The sequence below is a fragment of the Chenopodium album genome, chromosome 27 (assembly GCF_948465745.1).
Source record: "Chenopodium album chromosome 27, dcCheAlbu1.1, whole genome shotgun sequence".
In the NCBI taxonomy this organism is placed as follows: Eukaryota; Viridiplantae; Streptophyta; class Magnoliopsida; order Caryophyllales; family Amaranthaceae; genus Chenopodium; species Chenopodium album.
This window is the reverse complement of record NC_137860.1, coordinates 5,030,394-5,056,719: the sequence shown is the minus strand read 5'-3', so window position 1 is coordinate 5,056,719 and position 26,326 is coordinate 5,030,394. Positions and strand designations below refer to the sequence as shown.

Here is a 26,326-nt window from a genome sequence, read left to right as displayed (position 1 = left end):
ACTTTGGATGTGCAAATGGTTTATGTGACCTAATCTTACTTTATTTTAATAAGTTTGCTTTGAATCATCTAAATTTACTTTTGTGATCTACATATATCAATGTCAAAAAACCAAAATTAACTCATATCTAGCAAAATGAAAACAATTTATTACCTTGGTCATGGATCAACATTTGTCCAAGCCAAGTAAAACCAAATCAGTATTCAAAACAAGAAAACCGAAATATTGTCTCATCAAAAACTGGAAATAGTTCTAAATGTCATGATAAACTAATCAGAAAATAAAACTATGAAGCTATCTCTGGCCACTCAAAACTTCTAGTGCACCTTCAAGCTCCATCTCCATGCTAGCTTCACTTGTTTGCAGTTCCTGCGCAATATCATAATGTTAAGCACTGCAACTTGGTATCACATACCTTAGTGAAAGTTAAAAAAAGTTCATATAGTATTAGGTAACTCTTACCTTATTACTTATCGTAGTGGGAACATCCTTGTTCAAGCACTGGCTTATTCTTCTTTCAGGTAATCCTCTGCATGATTCTTGAGTAAATCAACTAGTTTGACTGCAGATTCTTCATCATCTTGACAAAGTTTCTCGAGGTTAAAACCATCATGTAGAGAATGCAGAATTATATCATGAACATGTTGATCTTTATATGGTCTCCCTAACATACTCATGCGGTCAAATAGATCAACCATCGTATCCACATGAATCTGTACTGACTGGCCTGGCAAGAGTTTTCTTGAAATTATCTCACCATTGAGCCTGTAGGTTTCAAACCTAATACTTCCAGTCCAGGAGTCGTCATTCTTGGGAACCATATCAATGATTTCCATGACGTTTCCATCCATTTCTCCATCAACATGGGAATTCATAATTCCATAGCAAACATTACGTAAGCACTTGAATAAGAGATAAGGTTCATAGTCCATGAATCTTCTAGCCCAATCCTCTGGGATAGAGGACAACATCACATGCGCGACTCTCTTAGAATCTGAAACATTTCTCAAATGCTTCTCAAGAGTCATGCTTGGACTAGATCTACCCTCGATTGGTAAGTCTAAATGAGAATCAAGATTTTCGTTCCTTAGAACACTTCTAAGTTCGCTTTCTCAATCGTTGAAGTTAAGAAAATTAAGCCTTGTTGTCATCGTTGGTGGTAAAGAATTATAGTCATTATTGTTACGGCTACCCATCTATGTCAAAATAAGGCAAAGTTTAATAATTATGTTTAATAAAATTAAAGTACCATAAAAACATTCATTTGGTAACTTTTAAACACTTTATTCAATAATTAAATGATCCCAATTGAATGTTAAGTGATTCCAAGATCCTTTATTTGTGCAATAATTGACCGGACTGAGGCCCTGCCATCAACCATTACATTTTCAAGGTGAGTAAACTCTTTACTGATTACAACTCTTGTAATTCTTGGTTGAATAATTAATCATCACATGTTTAATTATTACCCTTAGTTTCAAGGTTCTAAACTGATCTTTAGGTAACCTTGTTGAATTTAACCAATTAAAAGTGTAGAACGTGATCTACCCCCACTTCCCCAAGATATATTATGATGCTCTGCTGAGGCCGACCCATCATAAACGATCGAAGGTTTTGTCGAGTTTTTAATTGGAAAAGCTGCATCAATATTACTGGGATCTAGATTCATTATCTTGTGATTATTTAGTGAACTCTAGCGCATCATCAAACAACATAAATAAACCTAAACATGCATAATTTACTAATGCAATAAAATAAACATGACGTAGTATGGCCTCTTAGTCCTAAGAAAACTAGAAATGAAAATGCTCCCACTTGAATCATCATGGATCTTCATCCACCTTGCTCCTTTGGGCCTTCACTTCATGGGCTTCTTTTGGGCTAACACCATTTAAATAACTATTCTATTTACATTAAATAAAAGTTATGAAAACACTCAACGGTACGCAGACCGTATTTAGGTTACAAAAATACATCACGATACGCAGATCGTATTTAAGAATCTATGGGCCATACTAGTCTATATATAGCAACATGATATCATATATTAGAAAAGTGCCATATAATAAATCACTCAACATGCTTGTCTAAACTACAACATCGAATGTTCATAATAAAGTCAACGCATTTCCTAAAATATCTTATATTTTAATCATAATTAGATAATATCATATATTATTCATGACGGTTCATAAAGTATCATATATTTAATTTAGTCATGAGATAGAATCAAATCATATTTTATTCTAGAAAGATAAAATCATATTTAATCTTCCATGATTATCCTAACTAATTTAGGAGATTCTATCCTAATTACTAGCCAATCAAATAATTTTAAAATCAATTACATCCTAATCTAATTATGGGATAATCACATTATTTAAATCAATTATTATCCTTGTGGAATATGCTCAGAATATCCTTATCAATCTTATCCATAATTAACCACTTTAATTTAGGATAATTACCAAAATAACAAACTAAATATGGATAATATCAAATATAACAACTTTTGAATATTTGATTTTATCCTAAAATAAAAGATTTTATCCAAATAAAACAAACTTTATAAAAGATCATATTTTGAAAATATTTTAACTTATCCAAAATAAAACCGATTTTATCCCAAAATAATTCATAATTATCTTGAAATAAATTTTTCAAAACAGAATTTTTTTTTTTTGAAATTACCGCAACCACCAACGCCGGCCACCGTGGTTGGCTAGCCGAAGCTAGCCACGGTGGCTGGCTGCCGTGATAGCAGCCACTGCTGTGACAGCAGCCACTGCCGCAAGGGCAGCAGCGTGGCAGCTGCTACTGCTGGGGTGCAGGCCACCGTGCGTGGCCAGCCGAGGCTAGCCACGGTGGCTGGCTGCCTTGCAGCAACCACTGCCGCGCAAGGCAGCAGCACCCCGAGCTGGCAGCCGCGGCAGCAGCGTGCAACTGTTGCACGCTGCTGCCCACAGCCACCATGGACCACCGCCCTCCCTCCCCTCCCTCTTGGACCGCCACCTGGTCGGCAGCCGCCGTGGCTGCGCCACCCAGCCGCGGTTGCCGGCCTTAAATAATTTTTTTTATTATTTTCAATATAATTATAATAACATTATTAAATTAAATTAGTCCATAAGATTAAAATTAAATCACATTCAACTTTAAAATTAGGGTTCATCATAAAATTAATCCCAATTTAATTCTAACTTTTAAAATTAAATTTATGATCATACATAAAACATTTTTATGCATAATTCAACCCAATTAAAATTATGATACATAAAACAAATCGAATTAAATCAAAATCAAGCACAAAATCATATTTTAGGGCTTGGAATTTTCGAAATTAGGGTTAGGGTTTTTGAAATTTTCGAACATACTAGGGCATAATTCGGTCCTCTTTATGGCTATATGAGCATAATTAAATCACATTTAATCGATTCCAAAAGTTTAATCACATTAAAATAATAATTGAACCATAATTAAATTAATTTCTCCCTCTTAATTGATTATAAAATTAACGTGGGCATCAAATAATCGTATTATTATGATCTAGCGCGTTAATGCAAGAGGCTAACTGATACCACTATAGGAGTTTATAGGTACTACGCAGCGGAAATAACATATATGAATCATATTCAATAAAGTACCTAATCCAAGGATCGCATGCATAACACACAAGACACATAATCATACCTTTGAAGCGTGAATTCCACGAAGCTATTCGACAGGCAAATCAGGGAGAGAATAGAGCCCCAAGTGTTGCTCCTCTACTTAGTCCACGAGATTCGAACGAGCCGTCCACCAATACTAGATTGGTCGAGTGATTGAGGAAAACCGCGATCACCACCTTTTCGGACAACCGACCACCGCACGAACCACCACCACCACGAGACACCACCGTGCGCCGGGAGGAGGAGAGTGACGTGAGAGAGGGAGTATGAGAGGGGGTTGGTTTCGTGTTTGCTAATTAGGGTTTGATCTAAAATGATCAATAAATTCCTTACATGCAAACCTAGGCACCTAGTCTATTTATAATCTTATTATAATTAGACTAGGGCACGAAGCCCAATAGCCTCTCAAAGCCCCATATGGCCGGCCACCTAGAGTGATGAGGCCCATGATGGGCCTCGTCCTCTAATGCTCGATCTAGCCCCTTTGTGTGACCTTATAGGATCCGTCCAATTGGGCTTGGCCTATTTTACTAGTCCAAAGATCGTAAGTACCTCTAGCTATGGCAAAACGACGACCCAAATGTCCGGACTTAATTATCTCCATAATTTGATCCAATTATATATCTAGTAATTGCACACGACGAAGACATAACTCCTTCATGGGGATGGCAAGGCTAACATCCGCCCCGACCCGCCCCATTGACATCCCTACTCGTGTTGTGTCATCGTGTTTGTGTTTAATCTCATTTTATTTTACTCATAAATCTATCAAAAGTAGTGTACATAGGATGATTGTATAATTTGACCAATTTATAAATCAGGTTGTGTTCGGATTGATTTGTAAAGTGTCAACTTCGTATTTTTTTATATAAATCTAGAAGTTAAAACACATGAACTAAAATAAAAGCGTTTATAAAATGTGGAGAGTATCAAGTGATACATAAGGTTGTTAATGCACACATCATAGATAGCAATGTCCATAAATCTCTTTCAGTTTGGCCTTAAGTCACAAATTTAATTAGTTGTCAACACATTAATGAGGGAAACTATGAAAATAAATATGTTTAGGGGTACTAAAGTCCGCACACTATTCTTGAGAGTTAAAACAAAGGGAAATTGTTCGGTGTACCCCTGAGGTTTAAGAAAATGCACTGTGTACCCCTAAAAACTTTCTAATGCATCGTGTACCCTTAAGGTTTGTAAAAAAATTGCACCAAAAAATACCCCAGCTAGACTCATAACAAATGTTAATTTCGTGAAATTCAGACCCCTTATGCATCAAATCCTATTAAATTATTACAATGCAATGATACTAAATGCTAAACCATTTAAATTGTCAATTAAACTTAATTAATAAATCAAATTTTAACACCCAAAAGTTTAGGATTTAGAATGATCAATAGAGTTCAAATTTTGATGTTATTTATGCTTTTAGGCGGTTTTATTGCATAAATATAAAAAACTAAAAGTAAGTCAGTGTGTGGGCATGATTTTGGTTTGATAAGTCAATGATATGTACATTTATTAGACGTATTAGGTGCATCTTTTAAACCTCATGGGCACATGATCCATTTTTTAAAACATCAAGAGTACACGGAACAATTTCCCCTTAAATAGAAGTAATAAACATTAATATGGTTCATAAGTAAATAAAACATTTTAGAAAGTATGATTGTCTAAACACTATTTATATAGGTAGGGGTTATATAAGACTATGAGTATAGAATAGATATAAATCTAGCTCAAAAATTCAAAGGCAAAAATTGAAATATCATCGATGGCTTAATCTATTGGCCTCCCCCAAACCAAAAACAATGTGTTTGATGACCCAAACATGCTTAAAACCCTATGCAAAAATTCCATCATAACCTAAAAGACCCTATCTAATTTTGCGTGTTTGCATGTATATCGAAAAGTTGAACACCAATTTTTCACTCCCTCAGCTTATGGCCTGTTCTCTTCAGCTTAATTTCAGTTTAGCTTAGTTCAGTTCACTTCAGCTCCAATAAGTTCAGTTCTTATCTTAATTTACTTCTCTCATAAAATATTCAGTTTAGTTCAGCTCAATTTAGTCAATCAAAACAAACGATTAGATTATATAGATCCATACCCTGAATTCTAAACTGTAAAAAAGCAATAATCACCTTATTAGATAAAATATCATCTAACTTTATTTATAGTTTATAATTTTACAAAAAAAAATTATGTTCATTTTTAATCGATGTAATTAGTTGATATCAATAAATCTCAATTTTTTTTGAGGGGATCAATCATCACTATACATAATAATGAGTTTCATGTTTCAAAAAATACATCAATGAGTTTCAATTCAAAACTACTCCCTTCATTTTTTTTCAACTCACTTTCTATTTTAAATATGACAAATTTGACTATGTCTGACGCATAGATTAGGTATGACATTGGTCGAAAAATTAAAAGGACAAATCGAGGGGACAAAGTAGCGATTGACCAACAAGTTTTAAGAACTTAATTAAATAGTTAATGAATTCCATGAATCGAATAAAGGACAAATTTCATGCAACTATGAAAATGACATTAATCATCAATATATATATTTTATAATACTAAAATAGACACTAGGAATGATACGTGTCATTTCCTAGTGTTGTTTTTTCCCTCCAAAATCCCCTTCCCTATTTATCCTTTAATTTTTTTAGCCAATAATATTAATTACCTACAATAAGTTATACACAAAATATTCACCAAATCATATAATATATTTGTGATTATATTTGATTCATATACTTTCCATTTATGTAATTAATATTTCCATTCTATGTAATTTTAGACTACATATTTTATGTAATATTAAATAAATATAGAATTTTCGAATTTTTACTATACAAACCTAACGTAAAATTAAATTAATGTAGGTAAAAAAAGATTGTACATGTAAAACTTGAAAAATATTTTTTCCAAGGAAAATTTATGCTAAATTTATTGTAGTAATAATTATAATTAATTTTTTTGTGAATACGACATGTAAAACATGTACTTTGTATTAGCATGTAGTTAAGGCCTGTTCTGATTTACTAAACTGAGTTGAACTGAATTGAATTGAACTGAACCGAACTAATTGGAGCTGAACTGAATTGAACTGAATATTTTATGGAAGAAGGAAATTAGGAGCAGAACTAAACTGATTGGAGCCGAACTAAACTGAATTGATTGGAGCTGAACTAATCTGAATTGAAATCAAGCTAAAGAGGATAGGCCCTTACTGAAGCGGAAGGTATGACAAGAAAATTTTAGTTTTTTTCTCTACGGGAGATAGGAATTGAATGAGTCAACTTCTCTTACATGGAGCAATATTCATTTGTTTTTCAATAAATAAAATGAATTTATAAAAAAAATACAAATAACTTAAATTACTATCCAAATTACGTTCCTTAAGGTGCAAATGCTTTCCATTAATAAACAGATAAATCAAGGCTACAATTATATTACAAGAGGAGAAAATTACCTCCAAATTCACACAACCGGAATGATCGAACGATTTTCAAAACATGCTAAGTAAATCCTAAAATATCGCTTGGCTAGTAAGTAGAGGTGATCAATGGGCGGGCCGGGCCGAGAGCAAAAAAAAAGTTCATTCCTCGGGTCGGGCCAAGCTTTAGGCCGAGATATATGTGTCCAAACCTCCCAAACTACCCGGGCCATGTGGGCCAATTTTGGGTCGGGCAAAAAAAAAAAAACTAAAAATGCATAAAATTGATTTTCCAAGCCCACCCAAGTTTTTAATTTTTTCGGATTTTGGGTCGGGTCGGGCCTGAACCGATTATGGGCCAGAAAACTACCCAAAACCCGCCCAATATCAGGTCAGGCTAGCCGAACCAGGCTCAACTTGATTAGGTCTACTAGTAAGCCAAGGGAAAACTAAAAAAGTGCTAAAGAAAGTGTAAAAAAAAATGCTTTTGTTGGTTGATTTCATTGATGTCTTTTTCTCCGTAATATTATCATTTATAGTCTAATTCTAGCGTTAGTAAATTAGACTACCCTAACAAGTCAAAGTTAACAAAATTTTGATTTGAGTGTAACAATCATGCACATACAATATTATGCCCTAAAATTACACTATGTTTTATTTAATCATATAAATAGTCTAAATTTGATGACCACTTTGAATTACTCCATAGATAACAAGTATATATTTTCCCCCATTAATATTACTCGTAGTTGTTAATGATTAAATTTGTGGCATAAGAACAAGCCGAAAGAGCTTCCCACACATGACTAATTTCGCTCGTTAGCCACCTCAGTTTTATAAAAAAATCAATCCAAATAAAGGTCTGGATTGAATTGGATCTGGACCAATTTTTCTAACCCAATGGATACAGGATACCCTCTATGAAAAACCCAAAACAAAAAAAAATTCTTGGATGTAGTATGTAGTGCAACAACTCCAGGACAAATGACAAAAGCAGAGCATTTTACGACTCAATACTTCTGATTGAATTCCTCCTCCTCTCTAATTCAGCTGCTTTTCAAACCCCATAATATATCAGAAATTTCTGAATACAAAAAATACAAACCATTTCGATTTTTAATATTTGTAAGTTAATTCAAGGTGAAGAACAGTATCCCCAATTGAATTTATAGGAAGTTCAACAAAGCATAGGTATTTCTTTGATTTGCTAATTTTTTCGAATTGTATAATACCTTTTGTTTTCAAGTTCAAATTTTTACTTGGTTAACTTGTTATTTCATGGTGTTATTGTTTAATTCGAAGCTATTGCTTCATACCCATGAATTGAATTGCTGGAAAAAACAATTAATTTAGATATAATTCTTGATTAGGGTATTATTTGATGTCTATGTTTCTGTAATTATATTGGGTTTTGATTAGTTTATGCAATTTATTGAGCTATGAATTCATCAATACCAATTCCCAGGTTGAAAAACAGTCATTATAAATTACCCAACAATCAAACTTCATTATGTTGAGCCAATCTTGTTGCTACAAGGTTCAACAAACCCTTGAACCTTCATGTTCTCGACCGGGGGTTCCGTGCCTTCCTCTTCAATTCAAGGTTTATATTTTTCCTCCCTGTGATTTTATTGTGATATAGGTTGATAACTGCAACTGAGTTATGACATGGGTTATTGAAATTTTAACAGAATTCGAACTTTTTTGGATCCCAAATTAAAGGTTTTAGTCGTGCAAGACGAGGTTTTGCTCATTCGAGTTGTATCCATTCGCTCTCTTCGACTAGAGCTCGAGGTGGGTATTTCTCAATTTGTTGCTAATTTTGTGGTTTCTTATTAGTCTTTGTGGTAGTGTTATCACATTGAGTTTATCACATATGCTAATATGACCTCAGAAAGAGTGAAGTTTTGGGGCCTAAAATAATAAGTCTGAATGTCTGATAAGGTTAGGTGCTTAATGAAGTATATTTCCGTTTAAAGCTTAACTTACTACATATTTTTCTGAATCTTAAATTATCTACTATATGCAACAATGTTGACGTAATGTTGTTCACGTTTCCTGTAAAGTTCCATTGTCATCTGTTAACTATTTAAAAAAACTGCAAGTATTATGTTATAGTATGTGCCGTGTAAGTCTATTGTCCCTTTTGTGTACTACTAACATTGTTGAAAGATTGTTGATGCTTGTGCAAAAAGTAAGCTGCATTGCCTGCATATACAATTTTTACGTTCCAGCCATTTTTCCTTAAAGAGTGAGGTTTTACTTGTAGACGACAGATGTATTTAAGTTCAGTAATTTAAGTTCCTATTCTAATGAGGTCTATCTCTGTACAGTGTACTTTTAATAAGGATTTGTTTTCAGTTATTTGTTTCCTATTCTTTTTAGGATTCTATGTTGTTTGATTTAGTTAGGATTTTGATTGTTTCCAAAATGTTTAAAAAAAAGTCCCATGTTTTTTTATTCTCCTCTGACACTTTAGATTTTATAAAATTTCATGTAGATTATAGACCACTATCTATTTGGTTGTTGTATCGTGTCAACGTGTTAAGAGGATCTGACACGAGACACCTGATGTACAACAAGGTGTCCAAGTAACATGGTGAGTAGTAGCTAAGGAGAAAATACAAGTTTATATCCTATATTAATATAACTTGTTAATATCAAGGGTTTTTTTGGTAAATTCTTAAGCAAATACCCCCCTCTCTCTCTCCTCTATCACCATCGGACCACCCACTGGCACCACCTTCTACTGCCGCACCACCACTAACACCATCATCCGACCATCGCACAACCACTAGCACACATTCGACCACCATACGACCTTTAATCGTCCACTACCACCACCAATCAACCACTTCCACCACCAATCGACCACTACCACCACCATTAGTACCACTAGACGACTATCACACCTCCACGAGCACCACCCTTTCCCTAAGGGGTTAGTATGGGCCCACTTTACATATGTCCTACCAGGGTGTCTTATGTTTGGCTAGGGGTTGAGACTTGCGATGGTGGTCGGATGGTCAACAAGGCCATGGGAGGGGAGGAGAGAGAAGGAATAGTGGCCATGGAAGGGGAGGAGAGACCAGTGTTTGAAAAAGCGCGCCTAAGGCGCGCCGAGGTGCAAGGCGTTAGAGGTCATGCGCTTTTTATGGTCTAGGCGAGGCAACTTCAATGAGGCGCAGCTAAGGCGCGCCTAGGCGCAGCCTGAGGCGCATAATGAGTTTTTTTCAAGATTTTTTTTGTTTCTTATTATATGCGCCTCACTTCAATAAGGCGCACTGAGGCGCGCCTTAGGCGCAAGGTACTCCAAAACGCCTTGGTGCGCCTTGAGCCTTTTTATACATTGGGAGAGACCAAATTGAGTGGCCATGGGAGGGGAAAGCCATGGGAGTGAGGGGAGAGAGAAGTACTATTATTTACGAGAATGCCACTATATTAACAAACAATATAGGATATTAATGGGGACAGCCTCGTAGCTAAGGGCCTTTAGGCCGATTTGTTTTCATCAAGTTTAGGAGTCCTAGGTTGTCTTTGTTTGCTTTGTACCCTATAAAAGGCAACTCCTATATGCATTATCTTACAGATGTGAGTTTATGAAATTGATGATGACTTCAAGAAAACGTCAGTAACTTAGAATTTTGAGTTCTGCCCCTATTAGTTTAATTCCCTAACCATAATTATATTTTTTAAGTAAAATTCGTCAGTGGCCTAAAATCCGTATCAAGCAGTTTCTAGATTTTTTCTACAGGTCAATTGCCTAGTTGTTTGACCATCTTGTGAATGGGTGAAAGGGGGGAGGGATGTTGTCTGAACGTGTCATTTTGTCTGAGATATGTGTTGGCATCATATGTCATCGTCGATGGGGTGTCTTAGTCCTTAGATTATTTTGCCTTCACTTTGAAGTTGTTTTTAATTATTAATAGTACAATCTGTATAGCAATAATCCAGTGTCTTGATAATTATATGTTTTACTTTTTTTCTTTTTTTAATAATTTCTTTGTGTTCTCTATCATGATGAAGTTCTCGTCCTATGACTCACTTTTGCTTTTCTCTTTATTTCAGTGATTAAAGCTGTTACCACTCCTAATTCAGCTCTGGAGCTTCCTTTAACTGAAGAAAATGTTGAAAGTGTACTAGATGAAGTGCGGCCATATCTAATGGCTGATGGTGGTAATGTTGCTGTGCATGAAATTGACGGAAATATAGTTCGATTGAAATTGCAAGGAGCATGTGGATCCTGCCCCAGTTCTGTAACAACCATGAAATTGGGTATTGAGCGCCGCCTTATGGAAAAAATTCCTGAGATAGTTGCAGTGGAAGCAGTTCCTGATGAAGAAACTGGTCTTGAGCTAAATGAAGACAACATAGAAAAGGTGTGTTACATTTTTAGTCATTATTTCAAGGAAGTAAATCATGTTAAGTCATTATTTTCTCTGGTGTTATAATCTAGGGACGAAAGACTAAAGGAAATTACCAATGGTGATAAGTAATATTCTATGGAAACTAGCTAGAAAAAGAGGAATGCATGCAAAGTTTGATGAAGAACACCTGTGTGCAATTGTAAACGTATTCTATTCCTTTGGGTATCAGTGATAGCACCTGTGGTCTGTCGAGTGTGTTATGCACTAAGAAGGTTAAAATTAACCTCTATGCAATTCAATGCGTTGCCTGTGAGTGGTTGATAATGTTTTTTTTTTATTTTTTTTTTATAGTCCTTTTGAAGAGAATGACTTTGCACCATATTATGGCATTTGATCAGTTGGGAAGAATTATTTGATTGTATGATTGTGGCATAAAGGAGACAGTTTATCAAACAGACCTCTCTTTATGTCTGTCATGAGTTTACTGGATGCATCAGACACTTAGAAATACTAGGGGTCTAGAGCGCGCTACGCGCGCTTTTAGTTTGTAAATCGATTTGTTTGACGTATTTAGAAATGTGGCAATTTTGGGGGTTTTTAAAATTTAGTATTTAAGTATGTCATGAGTTTGAATAGAAATGCAAAATGTACAATTTAGTTTACATTGTGTATTGTAATGTTATTATTGAGTTCTCGTGTTAAGTTCTTGAAGAAAATCATCTGATTTATAATTTCTAATTAGTAGGTTTGACAGTGCTGGCTACACTTGATATATGCAATATGCATTGGTGAAATTCACATAAGTTATCATTGCAGGTCCTTGAAGAAATAAGGCCGTACCTTATAGGAGCTGCTGGCGGAACTTTGGAGCTTGTAGGGATTGAAGAGCCAATCGTAAAAGTCAAAATCACAGGTCCAGCTGCTGGAGTGATGACTGTTCGAGTGGCTGTGACCCAGAAATTACGCGAAAAAATCCCTTCCATTGCAGCCGTTCAACTTTTATCTTAATTTTTGATTTGCATAATATTACAGGCTTTACAGCTATACCAAAATAGTTTTTGGTGCAAAGCTACACGCCAGATAGTGTTTGCAAGTTGTATTAGTCTTCAGTCTTGACTCTTGAAGGATATGTATAATTGTACAGGTTAATTCAATTTGGTCGATCACTTAATTTATTACAATATATTTCAGTTTAATAAATAGATAAAATAAAAATTCAAAATTGTATCGGACTCGAAGCTTCATGGAGTTTTAGGATCCATAATGCAATAATGTGCTGTTATGCAAGTTCTCTACACGATATATAAGGGACGGATGGGGAGTTCTTTTCCCTAATTATTTCTTTATACCTAAATTTGTGTACTCTGTATTAAGTCGACTATAAACTGAGCTGAGCTCGAGTTGGTACTAACGTTTTCAAAAATGTCGAGTTTCAAATTTCCAAACTGGTATCTCAAACTCGTGCACATCTCATGTCACCAGCTAGCATGAGTATTACCCATGGTCTAGCCCGATTCAGTGTCATCTTTAACACGAGCGCATCGGGTATCTAAGAATGACAAGAATGTCACATGTGTTATAAATTCTGTTGTCAAAATAAAAGCGTGGACTGATACCCTGAAAATGGCGAAAACAATAGCATTAAATTCAATTTTCAATGCAAATCCAGGGGTCCCCCTCGAGTGAAGCGTTGTGTAGCAACGTAGTGTGTGTCCTATCTTTAACGCCGTATAATTTCTCACCACTTTTGCACTCTTCTCACATCACACACTTGGAGACTCGCACCATTTTCTGCATTAACACACAAACAACAATGCTATTAGAGAGAGAAAATCAGAAAATTCGATGTTTCTCTCTCCTCCTACTCAAGTTTTAAGCTCATTTTAATGGCGTTTATACTAAGCTCAACTTTCGTTATTACTTTGGTCTGCTAAATGTGGTTCATTCTCTCAGGTGAAGAACTACTAGCTCAGGTATTCTATAATTTTTTGATTTCAAATTTTCAATTTTTTATTTACAAAATTCGAAATATTAAGGTTATGTTGTGATTGATTGTTGCAACCGAGTGTAAATGTGTAATTAATTTGCATAATAATCTATATCCAAGATTACTCCGTGTTTTTATTAGGTACACCCGAGTGTATAATGATTGAAAAATGTGATACACTTGAGATTGTGATCACTGATCAGTGATTGTAATACAGAACAAAATTTTGAATAGAATAGTGGAAAAGTAGTACTGTAGTTTGAAGTAGCTCATATAGTACTTATATTCTTGTATTTTGTACTTCATATCACATATGATTTCGTTGACTTAATTGAAAAGATTTAAAGTATGCCCTGAAAATGCACTAATACCTTTTTTTTTTTAATTAATTAATTTTATTTTTTTAAATATTTTTATTTTACTAAAAATTTAAAATTTGAATAATTTGTGTCGGTAATTCAGACACTGAGCTGGTGGAACAGGCTCAAAATGGTGATTCATTAAATAAGATGATAAATTATTGATTAATTGAATAAGATGTTGAGGAATCATTATCATACACACGTCTATGTTTCATGACTTTAGCGCCTGTAGATTTTGTCTTTGAACTTCAAAGCCAAGTTGTACTACTTTAATTCTTCAAAGCAAATACTCATCAACAACCATGCACCATTTTTCGCTTCGAAAAATTTAGGGTTTTGCTAAACATAACCCTTAATCGTATTAAGTTCGGAATCTATAACAAATTGGTGAAATCACGTGTCTATTTTGACTTTCACAGTACGTTTAATGTTGGCCTAGTGCAGTGGTTAAGATCGAGGGCCTGTTCGATCATGACATCTTTTAGGAATCGAGATAATAACAATGGATGTGTAATTTTGTGTTAAAAATCTTTAAGACAAAATTACACATCCATTGTTATTAATATTAATTCAGTGCTTAATGTTTTTTTAAAATAATTATATTAGCTTCTTAATTAATCAATGCACAAGATTTTCCCAATTTAAATACTGTATGAAAAATTAATTAATGAAAGTTGACGATCTGTTTGATGTGGGTACATAATTTAAGCATATAGTAGTATAATATATATTATATTATATCATTATATGGTGTACAGAAGTTTTGGAGAGTTAGCTCGAATCATGGGGAGCACAATAATAACATATACTTTAATATTAATTAATTATATTTAATTGATTACCTTGAAATGGTTGAGTGGTCGCTTTCTACTGTGTAAAAGATTAGCTTTGGCAATATCTGAAATGATTGGTTTGGTTTTATTATTGTTAATCCACATTGTTTAGTTTTCTTCTACATATATGCTTTGCCTTAGCTTGGCCATGTCTTCTGCTTCTGCTGTGCTGGTAATGGCATTGTTGATTCGGGTTTCTAGTTTTGGCATGCACCTTGTAATCTGCTAATAAGTCGTTTCGTGGAAGTTCCATTTCTATCGCTTTGTTTTGGAAGACCAAATTGGCTTGTTCTGTCCCAAGCATCTTCAGATTATGCTGAGTAGTAGTCAACTATAAATGGGTTTCAGTTAGTGTTGTTGCCTGAAGAAAATGATACATTGCTACTAGACGCCTAGTTACGATTCTGTATTCAAAAATAGCTTGCACAAAAGTGTAAAGAAATCTCTGAAGGTTTTATATTCAGGTATTATGGACGACATCAGTCAGTTTCCTTCGTATGCTTGAAATCTGTTTCTGAAATGGATGAGTAGAATGTGAAGAGAAATATTCATTCTTTTTCAGTTTCAGATATCTTGGTATTAAACCAATTGAGATAGGTCAGATAGTTGGCCATATGCTATAGATTAATAAAAGTACATAAATTTGTACTATATTTTTTTTGAAAAAAATTTATCGGTTTTGGAGTTTAAAGGGTATAGCGTACTCTTGTGAGTCTTCTAAATAGTGAAATCATTTATTTTTTTGGATGGCAGTTCCTTGAAAAAATTGAGTTTCTAGAGGGGATTGTTGGCCAAACATGAATTTGGTTGAATTTTGTTTGACCATATATACACTTAGGAGTTCAGAATTTTTTATTTATTTGCACCTATGAATCTGATATGTTTATGAAACAGAGGTTAGAAGTAATTGATTTTGCTGAGTATACATGAATTTGATCAATCTTATTGGCTAAGATGAAAGCATTACAGCTGTGACCCAAGCTCCTCCATTGGGCCATTCTTTTGGCTGATTATTGTGTAAACAATCATATAGCTAATTCCTATAACATTTCTGTGACAGATTCGGTAGTTGGAGGATTTGATATTCAACATATAGACATGAAATTTCAGCCATACTGTATGTGAAGGTATGCACAAGGCCTCACTCTACGATTTAAGCATGTAAAATGGTGTTTATGGGTTCTCATTGTTTAGAGCGAATCATACTGAACCTTTTCATGTTCTGTACATGTTCAATTTGTATAATCTACTTGTAAGTTATTGCATACATATTTTGTTTTTATTGTCTCAAAAACTTGATAAAAAGCAAAGTAAATCTTCTGTTATATTTGATGCTTTACTTGTTTGCTGTCTGCTAGGGACATTGCTACTGTTTGTATTAAAGTAACATTCTAATGTACATTATTTATTTTTTCTTCTTCTGATGTTCAACTCTATTATAGGAGTCGATGAAGATCCAGCTGCAAGCCGCTATTACATCTGTTTTGTTCTTAATTTGCATTCAGCAGACACAATGTGGTTAGTGCCTTATAAACTAAACAGTCTTGAGTTTATCTGTTATAAATGAGAATTTTCTTATTACAATGTCATGTAACTATGATATACATCTTCGGCGCATTTGATATTATATTTGAGCTTGATGCTCTGAAATATTTCTGCTGTGCTTTTTAATGGTAATGTATGAGCAGTCCCTGACTCAACCTTTTTACCTCACTGAACCCAAATATTCTTTTATATCTAATGACCTACGAGTATATGTACTTATATGTTACGTAATGATTAATTGTTCTGATCGCATTGTTTGCCCTTTTTTCGAGGGTGGCGCTTCATAATTGAAATGTGCTGCCTATTTGTTTGATATGTCAAGATAATCCATCTTTTTTGATGAGTAAATTATCTGGTTATTTTACCAATTGGCATATGCAATAGGATTATGGCCTTGTGGGTGTTGCATGGCCTAAGTCATTATTAAGCACATAAACAACGGGCTTCGTAGTGTTGTTTGTGCCCATATGCCTGAGGCAATTTCTGAAAATTTACTGAATTGATCTCTTTTTGCACTATTTAGAGTCTTCCTATGATTCCCTTCTGGTCCAGCTGTTGTTCTGGCAGCTTTCGATCAAACTTGTCGGTAAGGGTGAACCAGGTGCAGAATATGAGCAGATGAAGCGAGCCTGATTTATCTTTTCTATCTGGGTGCAGAACAGGTGTCAAATTCATCTGGAACTAGGTGGACCTGCACATGTTCTGCTTTTCAAGAAACCCAAAAGTCCATTAATGCAGTTAATTGCTCCACATCGTGTGATTGCCTTCCTGGTAGGTTACCAACTTACGCTATTGCTGGTTGTATATTTTATTTTTGAAGACTATGGCTGGTTGTATAGGAAGAGAAGATAAATCAACATTTCACAAATGATCTTTTTTAAAAATATATTATTGTATACAAAGCTTATATTTTTGTTGTCTAAGAAACTCTGTTTCCTTAGCCACCAGATTTTGTATTTCTATCAGTACAAATGAATTATTAGATCTATTGCTCATCCTTGTATTTGTTATTTTTGTTTTTCTTCTTGGCGTAGTGAATGTTGGATCAACTGGAAACACTTGGACTTGTGTCTGTAATAGTGGTGAATTGCCTACTTTGGCAGCAGATGGTCAGAACAATAACTGCTTTACAGGATGTGATTGCACCTCTGGTAATTTTTTAACCTTTTGAATATATTTTAAGAAGCCACATCAGCTTGGTATTTGGACTGTATGTTGAAAGCTTATCAAATGTAAACAATAATACATTGAAAGTTCAAGCTCTTGTCACATGGCTTGCATACTTCAAAAATGATCAAGAATATGCCCTATCACTGAACCAACTAAAGATATAACCCACTGCATTAAGATTCCACTCTCTAGTTTGTGAAAGAAGTAAAAGCCACTTTATTGAGTATATAATCAAGGTCATTATAATGCAAAATCATATATGCCACACCACTGAGTCTTTTTAGCTTTGTATTGAGGTCACTATTTTTCCCCCCTCATTGTTTCCATCATCTGCGACAACCTACACATATATTCATAGTTACAGGGAGAAAGATCTTACATGCCTGTAATCCCTGCATGCATAACTCATTTGGCTTTATGTAAATGTAATATTATATCCTCTTTAACTTTAAAGATGGGAGAAAACTAGATGACCGAAAGCTACAAAATTGATATTAATTTCTAAATCTCTGATTGACGTTGTTGCCCTTGTTGTATACCTGACCTCCCCTAACTTCTACGAGCTCAGTTGGTGATAATTTTCAGACTATTCTACCTTTTCATGATTTTGCTTACTTGAAGGTATTGGGTATAGCATCTTTTGGAGTTTGTTGGAAAGCATTGTGCATGTGTTTATCTTTTGTCTGGTGATATCATGACAGTAATATCAAAGTACATATATCTGGAAGCGGTTTACATAGCATTAAGATGAGTCCTTATATGAATTTTAGAGATGCTTTATCCTTTATGCATGTTTCATATGAAAGAATGAGATTTTTAATTCTGATTTTAAAAAAAAAAAAATTATATTATTGAATTTTTAACTTGACACGTGTTTCTAAGCTCAGCCTGTATCATGCTTACTTGTATGCTTTGATATTTCAATGTGATGGCCAATGCCCAGGTAGCTATAAAAAGGTATCTTGTCTGAACTTATTCTTTTTCCTTTTTTGACAGGATCTTTTACAGCTTCTCAGGCTCCGAGCAAACACGTTTCTAACCGAGTAGTAATTTTCCTCTTTATATGCTTGGTGCTCATTACACTTGCATTAATTGTATCCCTCACCTGGTTTTTTTACCCAAGAGACAAGTGTGAGCAACAAAAAACCTTGTCTGACAGAGGATCTAGCCTCGAAAGCACTACTGACCTGATAAAACAGAAGTTTCAGTCTCCAGCCAGAAGCAATGTGGGTCTTATGGAAAGTCCATCTACAGGTACACAGTTTTGGCACAAAATGCTCTCAAGCAATTTCAAATGTGTGGAAAATTAGTTTTAGGAAATGCCCTTAAACTACCATTCCAATTTTAAAACTATTTATAAACCGTGATCACTTTGTTTTGTGCTCTTTTTCCCAGGTTGCATTGGTTCCCTTTTATTCAGAAGAAACATGAAAATAATTCATGGCACAGTCACCCAATTTACATATTCAGAGTTGGAACATGCAACAAACAAATTTTCTCCTGATAATCTGATTGGAGTTGGGGGGTGCAGCTATGTGTATCGTGGTCATCTTAAAGATGGTAGAACTATAGCTGTGAAACGACTTAAAGCTTCTAAGGGACTAGATTCTGATTCTGAATTCTTCAAGGAGGTATAAGCTTACCTGATTTTGCAGTCTTCTGAATGCCTGGTCCAATGGTGGAAGGCTATAACACACACACACACACACACACACACACACAAAGTAATTTTGGCCACATATTGGACTGCTTGTGCTGGTCTTGGAATCATCTAATTAGAATATTCTTTTGCAGGTTGAGATTATATCAAGACTGCACCATTGCCATATTGTTCCTCTACTAGGTTATTGCTCTATATCCTTGGGCAAACAGGTTGAGAGGCTACTAATATTTGAAAACTTGCCAAATGGTAACCTCAGAGATTGTCTGGATGGACAAAAGCATTTGGATTGGGATACCCGTGTTGCAATTGCCTTAGGAGCTGCCAGAGGACTGGAGTATCTTCATGATGCAGCTGCTCCAAGAATTTTGCATAGAGATGTCAAGTCCACTAATATTCTTCTGGATGAAAATTGGAAAGCAAAAGTAAGAATCTTACCAGTGTTTTTCATTTCCTCATGCCCCAGTAATGTTAAAATGTGTAGAGAAATCACCTATTAGCAATTTTGTGGCAGTTCTTTCTTCATAAAGGTTTTGTCAGAAATATATCTTTGGTCTTAGATGACTTGGCTAAAAATAATAAAACAAAGAGGAGAATGTTTACTGAGCAACAATTGTCAGAATTCTGTTATCAATCAATCAATCAAAACCTTAATCCCATAAGTGGGGTTGGCTACATGAACCAAATTTGATTATTCCATGTAATTATCAACAAAGATCCTCCTCCTCCATCCCTTACGATCCAATGCCTTACCCTCATGCACATCCATATAGGTCAACAAAATTTCCAATCAGACTAGACAACCATTTGATTAGACATTAGAGTAGTTTTTTGATTTTTGATCTTTGGATGACTTTTGTAGTTATTGATGAAGCAATGAACACAAGTCCTAAGTTTTCAGAGCATTGTGATGCTAGTATGTGACAAACATGCTAATTCTATATATGCAGGTGACTGATCTTGGTATGGCAAAATGCTTAAGCACTGATGGTTTCCTCAGTTGTTCTTCTTCTCCTGAAAGAATTCAAGGAACCTTTGGCTACTTTGCACCAGAATATGCTATTGTTGGAAAAGGTACATTGAAATCAGATGTATTCAGTTTTGGAGTTGTTCTTCTTGAGTTGATAACTGGCCGGACTCCAATTTTCAATGTATCTGATAGAGGAGATGAAAGCCTAGTCATATGGGTACGTAATCTTCTGTTCATTCCTGCATTATGGCCAGATAATGGTGAATGTGAATTGACCTTTGATTCAGCTGAAAACTTATTTTGTTCTTGCAAGAATAATGAGTTACGGAGTATAAGATTAAGGTCTAATTTGCCCTTGCTTGCTAGTTGGCACTTGATCCAAATTGAAAAAGTTTAAAGCTGAAAAATGCAATGTCTGATATTTAATTTGTGAGTAATGCCTCTGCGGTTGCTCTTGCTTTAGGCTGCTCCTCGACTACAAGATAGCAGGCGTGTAATATCAGAATTGCCTGACCCAAATCTAAACGGTAATTTTCCGGAAGAAGAGGTGCAAATAATGGCCTATTTAGCAAAGGAGTGCTTGCTTTTGGATCCTGAATGCCGACCAGGCATGAGTGAAGTTGTTCAGGTCCTCTCAACACTTGTTCCAAATGTGTCAAGGCGAAGAAGGTTTCCCACAAACCTTTTCCAGGTAGACTCTTTAACATCCTTAGTTTTTTAAGAGATCCACATGAATGTGTTAACAGGTTGAAGGTCAAGATTCATATAAGTCACTTTCTATCTTCCCACTTTTCCTTTCCTAACCACTACGATACCTATGAAGAGCTAGAACCAGTTGTTTAGACCCTTTCAGGCTTTAGTCCAAATAAGGATGTAGATTGTTATGGATGCCAACTAGCTTAGTTGGTGACATCCAATCTCGTTTACACCATTTGCCTTGTATGATTCTCTTTACAGTCCAAATAATTTAAAAAAAAAAACTGCAGATTGCTATAGGTTGATCAACTTCCTTTGTGTATTTTCACTGAATATTAAGCAAACTTTGTGTCGCATTTACAAATCTTTTGATGTAGCTGATCTATTTCCACTTTTCCACTTGTAATGGCTAGTTTATTTCATAATTTTATTCTTCAAGGTTGGTAGTTTAAGGATCCTTTTTATTTATATACATACGTCAAGTTCTTATACTGTATCATTATTTCAGGATCTCAGTTACTTAAAGTTGCTTCCCTCTTCTTTTGCAGAACTTGTCCTCTAACAGCATAAAAAGTGAAGAACCATGCATGGAAAAGTCTACCAGTCAAGTTGAGGTTCTTGTAGACTCTGAGGAGCTCAAACAAATGTGTCCAAGTCGATGGTCATCTCGATGCTCATTATCATCTGACATTGACCGCACCCTCTTGGCTGATAGCATTGGGAAGTCAGTAAATCTTTCTTCAGTTCAGTATGTCAATAGTCTGCTATATTTGACATCAAGTGGGAGTCATAGTACCAATGTCGATGATGATGAGATTGTGGATCTGACAGAGCCTCGACTAGAATCATTCTCTGTAGGAAACGATCAGTGATCTTCTACCAGCAACAACTGTATGCCAGCAATCTATGATGATGAAGAGCCATACAAGGTTTATATCTGGATGGTAATTTGACATGCATAACAGGAAATTACCGAAGAATCGTTAATATACATTGTGAAGCAAGCAAATATGCTTTTGATCTTTTTGTTTCTGTTCTCCTCCCCCCCCTTTTTTTTCTTTTTTTTTTTTTTTTTTTTTTTTTTTGAGGTTTCTGTGTTTTCTGAATGGCGAAAAATATGAGGATAGTCAAAATACAAATTTGTTGCTGGTTACTTCCTGAATCCTAGTTGTCGATTGGGACCTCACAATATATATAGGCATCCAATACAAACTCATCTTGTAAATCGAAAGAATCTCATCCTTATGTTGTTAGTTGATCATATTAATGGTTTTTTTTTTTTTTTTTTTTTTTTTTTTTTTTTTTTTTTTTTTTTTTTTTTTTTTTTCCACCAACGAAAGAGTTCAGTTGATCAGCAGTATCCGGCAGAGCATGCATCACTCTGCTGGTGAAAACTATAGTAAACATATACTGCAGGCATCCTTGGTGCTTCGAAAGCACACTAAATCTTTCCCAGCAAACTTTGAACATATCCTTCAAAGTCTTCAATTTACCTGGGCTATTATTTGCAGGGTTTTTGTACAATCTTTTAACATTAATAATTCAAAAATCATATGCATAAAATGTAAATGGAGTCATCTGATTTTAAATGCATTAGCGTATTACTCTTGCTGAGAAATGACATTTAAAATCAGATGAGTCTCACACAGCACTGCAGTGTACATCATGCTCCCGATAATGTGCCCATCTCCATTTTGCAAGAGCTACAATACAATGCTAGTTAGCTACCTGTCGCGATTTGAGTTCAAATAAAATCAACATTTACTAAACAAAGAATAAGATGAAATATTTATTCAATCCAAAAGAATCTTCATATAGAGTTCAAGAAACTTTACAATGAAAAAGCCATAGAGACAAGACAGCTAGCCTGCAAGCTCGATGATAACTGCACAACTATGGATGGAGACATTTAAGCTAAATGTGAAACAACTAGAAACAAACACTCTACAGAGATTGATACATTAGCTTTATACCATTACATAGGTAAACTACGAGCTGACATCAATCACTTCCAATCTAGCATGTCGAGTAACCAAAGGACTTCAGTCTCATTATTTGCAGCATCACAAAAGTCCATTTCAATCCCGAAAACATTTGCCACCGTATCATTCTCAGCATCGGCAAATAACAACGAAATCCATGCTCGAATACTAGATATGAAGGGGTGTATAGGTGAAAAGTCAAGATAATCAAATGCAAGGGCCCGAAAAGATTGCCAAGTAATATCATCAAACATTGCTTTATTAATTATACAAGCAAATTTGTTGGAATCCCTACGTCCAACCAACACAGAGACACTCACTTTCCGCCCCAAAGGCACAGAAAACCTGGGTTCCACAGGCAACATCATCTTGTAATTGGGGCCTTCTAGATGAAACCTAAGGATGTTAGAAATTCCAGTAGGCAGAGTTTTTATGCCTCCATGCAAAACTAGGCCTGAGACGACTTCTGAAAATATTGACTGGCCTTCGGCCCAGATGTCAATGTAGAAGTCCAAGTCATTGAATGACAATCTTGAAGGAGGAAGAGCCTGGTGGCGCCGGCGCTTGTAAAAGGTCCCATAGAGTTTATAGTACGTAACTGTTGATGGTGAAGGTCTTTTACATAGCGAAGGCCATCTCCTAGCACATAAGCATTTCCAAAGATAATCATCTTGCGCAATGTCTCTCCACTGCTTGCAAACTAACATACAAGAAGCAAGGTCTACACCATCAAGTAGAGGAAAGACTGCCTTTAAAATAACGCATGTCATCTTGTCACGTGATTAATGATTAGAAGGCTCTGGAGGGTTGTAGCAGAAGCCAGCTCCAAGCTGAACAATGCATAAACACCAGATTGGTCAACATTTTCAGCATCATAAACCAACCAGCGACTGCATAGCAGAAAATTCAATGACCAAATCCAAAATATAACCAGGGAGATGTATTAGCTGGCACTAAAACAACATAGTTATCAACAACAAATGCTTGATGAATTTCAAACAAAAGAATCAAAGGCAAGAAACACTAGACGACCTTTAGAATCATAAATCAATACTTCGTAAATCATTTTATAGCAAAGTGAAATTCCATGAACTTAGAGAGATGTATCTCACACTCATGAATAGTAGGACATACAGCACTCAATTAGGGCCCTTTTTAACAGCTTGGAAAAAAGGAACTATATCATGAGATATTTAATGGTTCTACTCTAATCTATAATACAGAGTACTACGAAGTAACATTCACAAAAGTAAAATGAATTTTGTAACAGTCCTGCTACCCCAGTTGAATAATGTTTCTAACAAAACAAATAGAATAAAGGGCAACATATGTTTGTAACTTTCCATTAGATTTACTTAATTCACCAATCTTCTGCAAACAAGAAAAAAGTAAATTAATAAATGGAAATGGTACATTTTTGTCATAAATTTTAAACTAGGTAGAGAGTTGCAATCCCATACCCAACCCACCATGATGTAAAGATTTATATAGCTCAATTATTACCACTGTCACACTAATACTATATACTAAATTGTTTAGCCATCATAATATATAGTGCTTGCATGTACTATACTAATTTTAATCTTCGTAAATGTTTCAAAACACTTACCTCTCAAAAAAAATCTCTATGTTTAGAGCTAAAGCTGTCAATATTCTAAATAAACTCCTCAAGGATCCATGTTATCGTTTGTAACATAGCTGGTACAGCAGAGTTGGGCAATCAAGGAAATATTTCTACCGAGTATATGTCATCTGAATGGGTTAGTGTTCTTAGTAATACCACTAATTGCCTAGAAACATTTGAAAGAAAGTCTTGCCTACAGATCTGCAACATGTAAAATACAGTACTAAGAACAAGATCAGGGGCGGTTACCTTAATAACCGGTAGGGCGGTAGGTGTGCTAACTGCTAAGTAATCACTTCCCTAACTTCATAGGTTTGCCTATTTTTTTTAATTAATGCAGTACGATCTTTTCACACTTCTTCTCAAAAGGGAAGTCTTCATGTACTAAAACCATCTAAGCCAGTAAGCCTTAGTTACAACAACATACATGCAATTGAGATAACCCTTTTTCATTTCCCTTTCACTTCTGTCCAATAATTCATTTCTTTCCAATACAGCTATCCTTTAGACCTTAACATGATTTCCTATATTCAATTGCTGCATCCAACCGCAAAGCCACAGCTTGGTAAAATTCGAGAAGCTTTGCATTTACCACGGAAAAACTCACATTCACATGTCAAATCAAGCTTACATTCACATGTATAAATTGAAAAGTTGCTAATCTAATGAGGAACTTCAATATCCCAAAGCTAAGATACACAAAAGTTACAACTCAAAATAGTTCGGTTGGACAAAGAAACCGATAATTAACGGAACAATTAAGGATAATTCCCAAACACAGCAAATAATCATATGAATTTCCCAATTGCAGTTCATGCAATCAATAAGTTCCAATTCATTGATCATGATATATACTTCGTATACATCAATAAGTTTTCGTTACTAATTCATAAGGTAACTACAATTCTCAGTCGCAATCCAAATTCAAAATCAAATTACAATTTGAGTTAAATCAGATATGAACTCCCCATTTAAAGTAATTACCAGCTTGATTTCTTATGAAAATCAAATAGAATCACAATCATATTGGCTAACAATCATAGAATATAATTTAATTCTTATATCATTTGCAAAATCAGAAATCTGGGAAAAGCTGAACAAATTAAAAGCAAAAAAATACATACCACAATCTAAGAGCAGAATTGCCAATTGCCACTACGAATCAATGGGCTCCTCGGATTAAAATCGCATAACAGAACCCAGAAAATCAAATGTGCAACCCGAATTGGAAGCTAGGGTTTATAGAAATTGCCTCTGAATTATATACTCGGGTCTTCTCAAAAAAGGGGATTTGATTAATTTGCAGGACAGTTTTTGGGTGTTGATCGATAAATGGCCAAATTTTGGTTAGAGGGTTCAAATTTCAAAATAATTAGTTAATGGCTACACTTTTTTGTGAGGGAATACGTCAGCCGGATTTAAGGTGAAGTGCACATAGTCTTATCATACTTATTTTGTAAGGATGTGGAGTTAGATTGATGGTAGCACTCCCATCTTGTAACTTTGCCCCCAGCATATGCTGGAATTTCCCCGGCCCCACCCCCCCCCCCCCCCCGGGTTGTATCCGCCCTTGTGGCTGATATGAATCAAAAAAATCATACTTATTTTGTAGGAAAATTTGTAAATTACCACCTATTAAAAGTTTTATTTTAAATAACCACCCATTAAATTAAAAAACATTTTAGATTACCACCTTTTTTGGAATTCCGGTGGAAAATCCGGTTGAGGGCCCCACCTTATCAACTTCCCTCCTTTTTTTTTCATTTCCCTCGACCTAACCTTTTGATTGAAACATTAAACACAAAAAAACATCTTCTCTCATCAATTTCTTCAATTAATTCATCCAAAAGCATCAATCTTTCCCCTTTTTCTTCCTTTAATTCTCTGTCAACTTTGCAAATACCCCTTAAAGATTGAATCAAAACCCTAACTTTTTTTTTCTGCAAATTGGGACCCTATTTGTACTTGCATTTGCTGTTGAAGTTGCCATCTTGGTGTGTTTTCTAGGGACCAAAAG

At 35.0% G+C, this 26,326-nt stretch overlaps 2 protein-coding genes and 1 pseudogene across 3 annotated transcripts; 2 read left to right on the top strand and 1 right to left on the bottom strand.

Moving 5' to 3' along the window:
• Positions 1–8,098: 8,098 nt before the first annotated feature.
• LOC145620620 (nifU-like protein 2, chloroplastic) lies at positions 8,099–12,663 on the top strand. Its single transcript, XM_081675319.1, has 5 exons — positions 8,099–8,304; positions 8,579–8,716; positions 8,805–8,907; positions 11,182–11,492; positions 12,297–12,663. Exons 2-5 carry the CDS (start codon positions 8,624–8,626, stop codon positions 12,486–12,488), a joined length of 699 nt encoding a protein of 232 aa, XP_081531445.1. The 5' UTR covers positions 8,099–8,304; positions 8,579–8,623; the 3' UTR covers positions 12,489–12,663.
• A 556-nt stretch (positions 12,664–13,219) lies between these two features.
• On the top strand, positions 13,220–21,956 carry LOC145620619 (receptor-like serine/threonine-protein kinase NCRK). The gene is made up of 11 exons (XM_081675318.1): positions 13,220–13,453; positions 15,723–15,789; positions 16,105–16,180; positions 16,865–16,978; positions 17,242–17,358; positions 18,374–18,631; positions 18,773–19,008; positions 19,172–19,462; positions 19,988–20,224; positions 20,471–20,698; positions 21,252–21,956. The coding sequence occupies exons 3-11, from the start codon at positions 16,111–16,113 to the stop codon at positions 21,573–21,575; spliced, it is 1,875 nt and encodes a 624-aa protein (XP_081531444.1). The 5' UTR covers positions 13,220–13,453; positions 15,723–15,789; positions 16,105–16,110; the 3' UTR covers positions 21,576–21,956.
• A 513-nt stretch (positions 21,957–22,469) lies between these two features.
• Positions 22,470–25,462, bottom strand: LOC145621279 (F-box protein At5g39250 pseudogene; annotated as a pseudogene). The gene is made up of 2 exons (XR_014108371.1): positions 25,434–25,462; positions 22,470–23,515 (listed from the first exon to the last, which is right to left on the bottom strand). The product of XR_014108371.1 is annotated as an F-box protein At5g39250 pseudogene (transcript).
• Between the last annotated feature and the right edge of the window lie 864 nt (positions 25,463–26,326).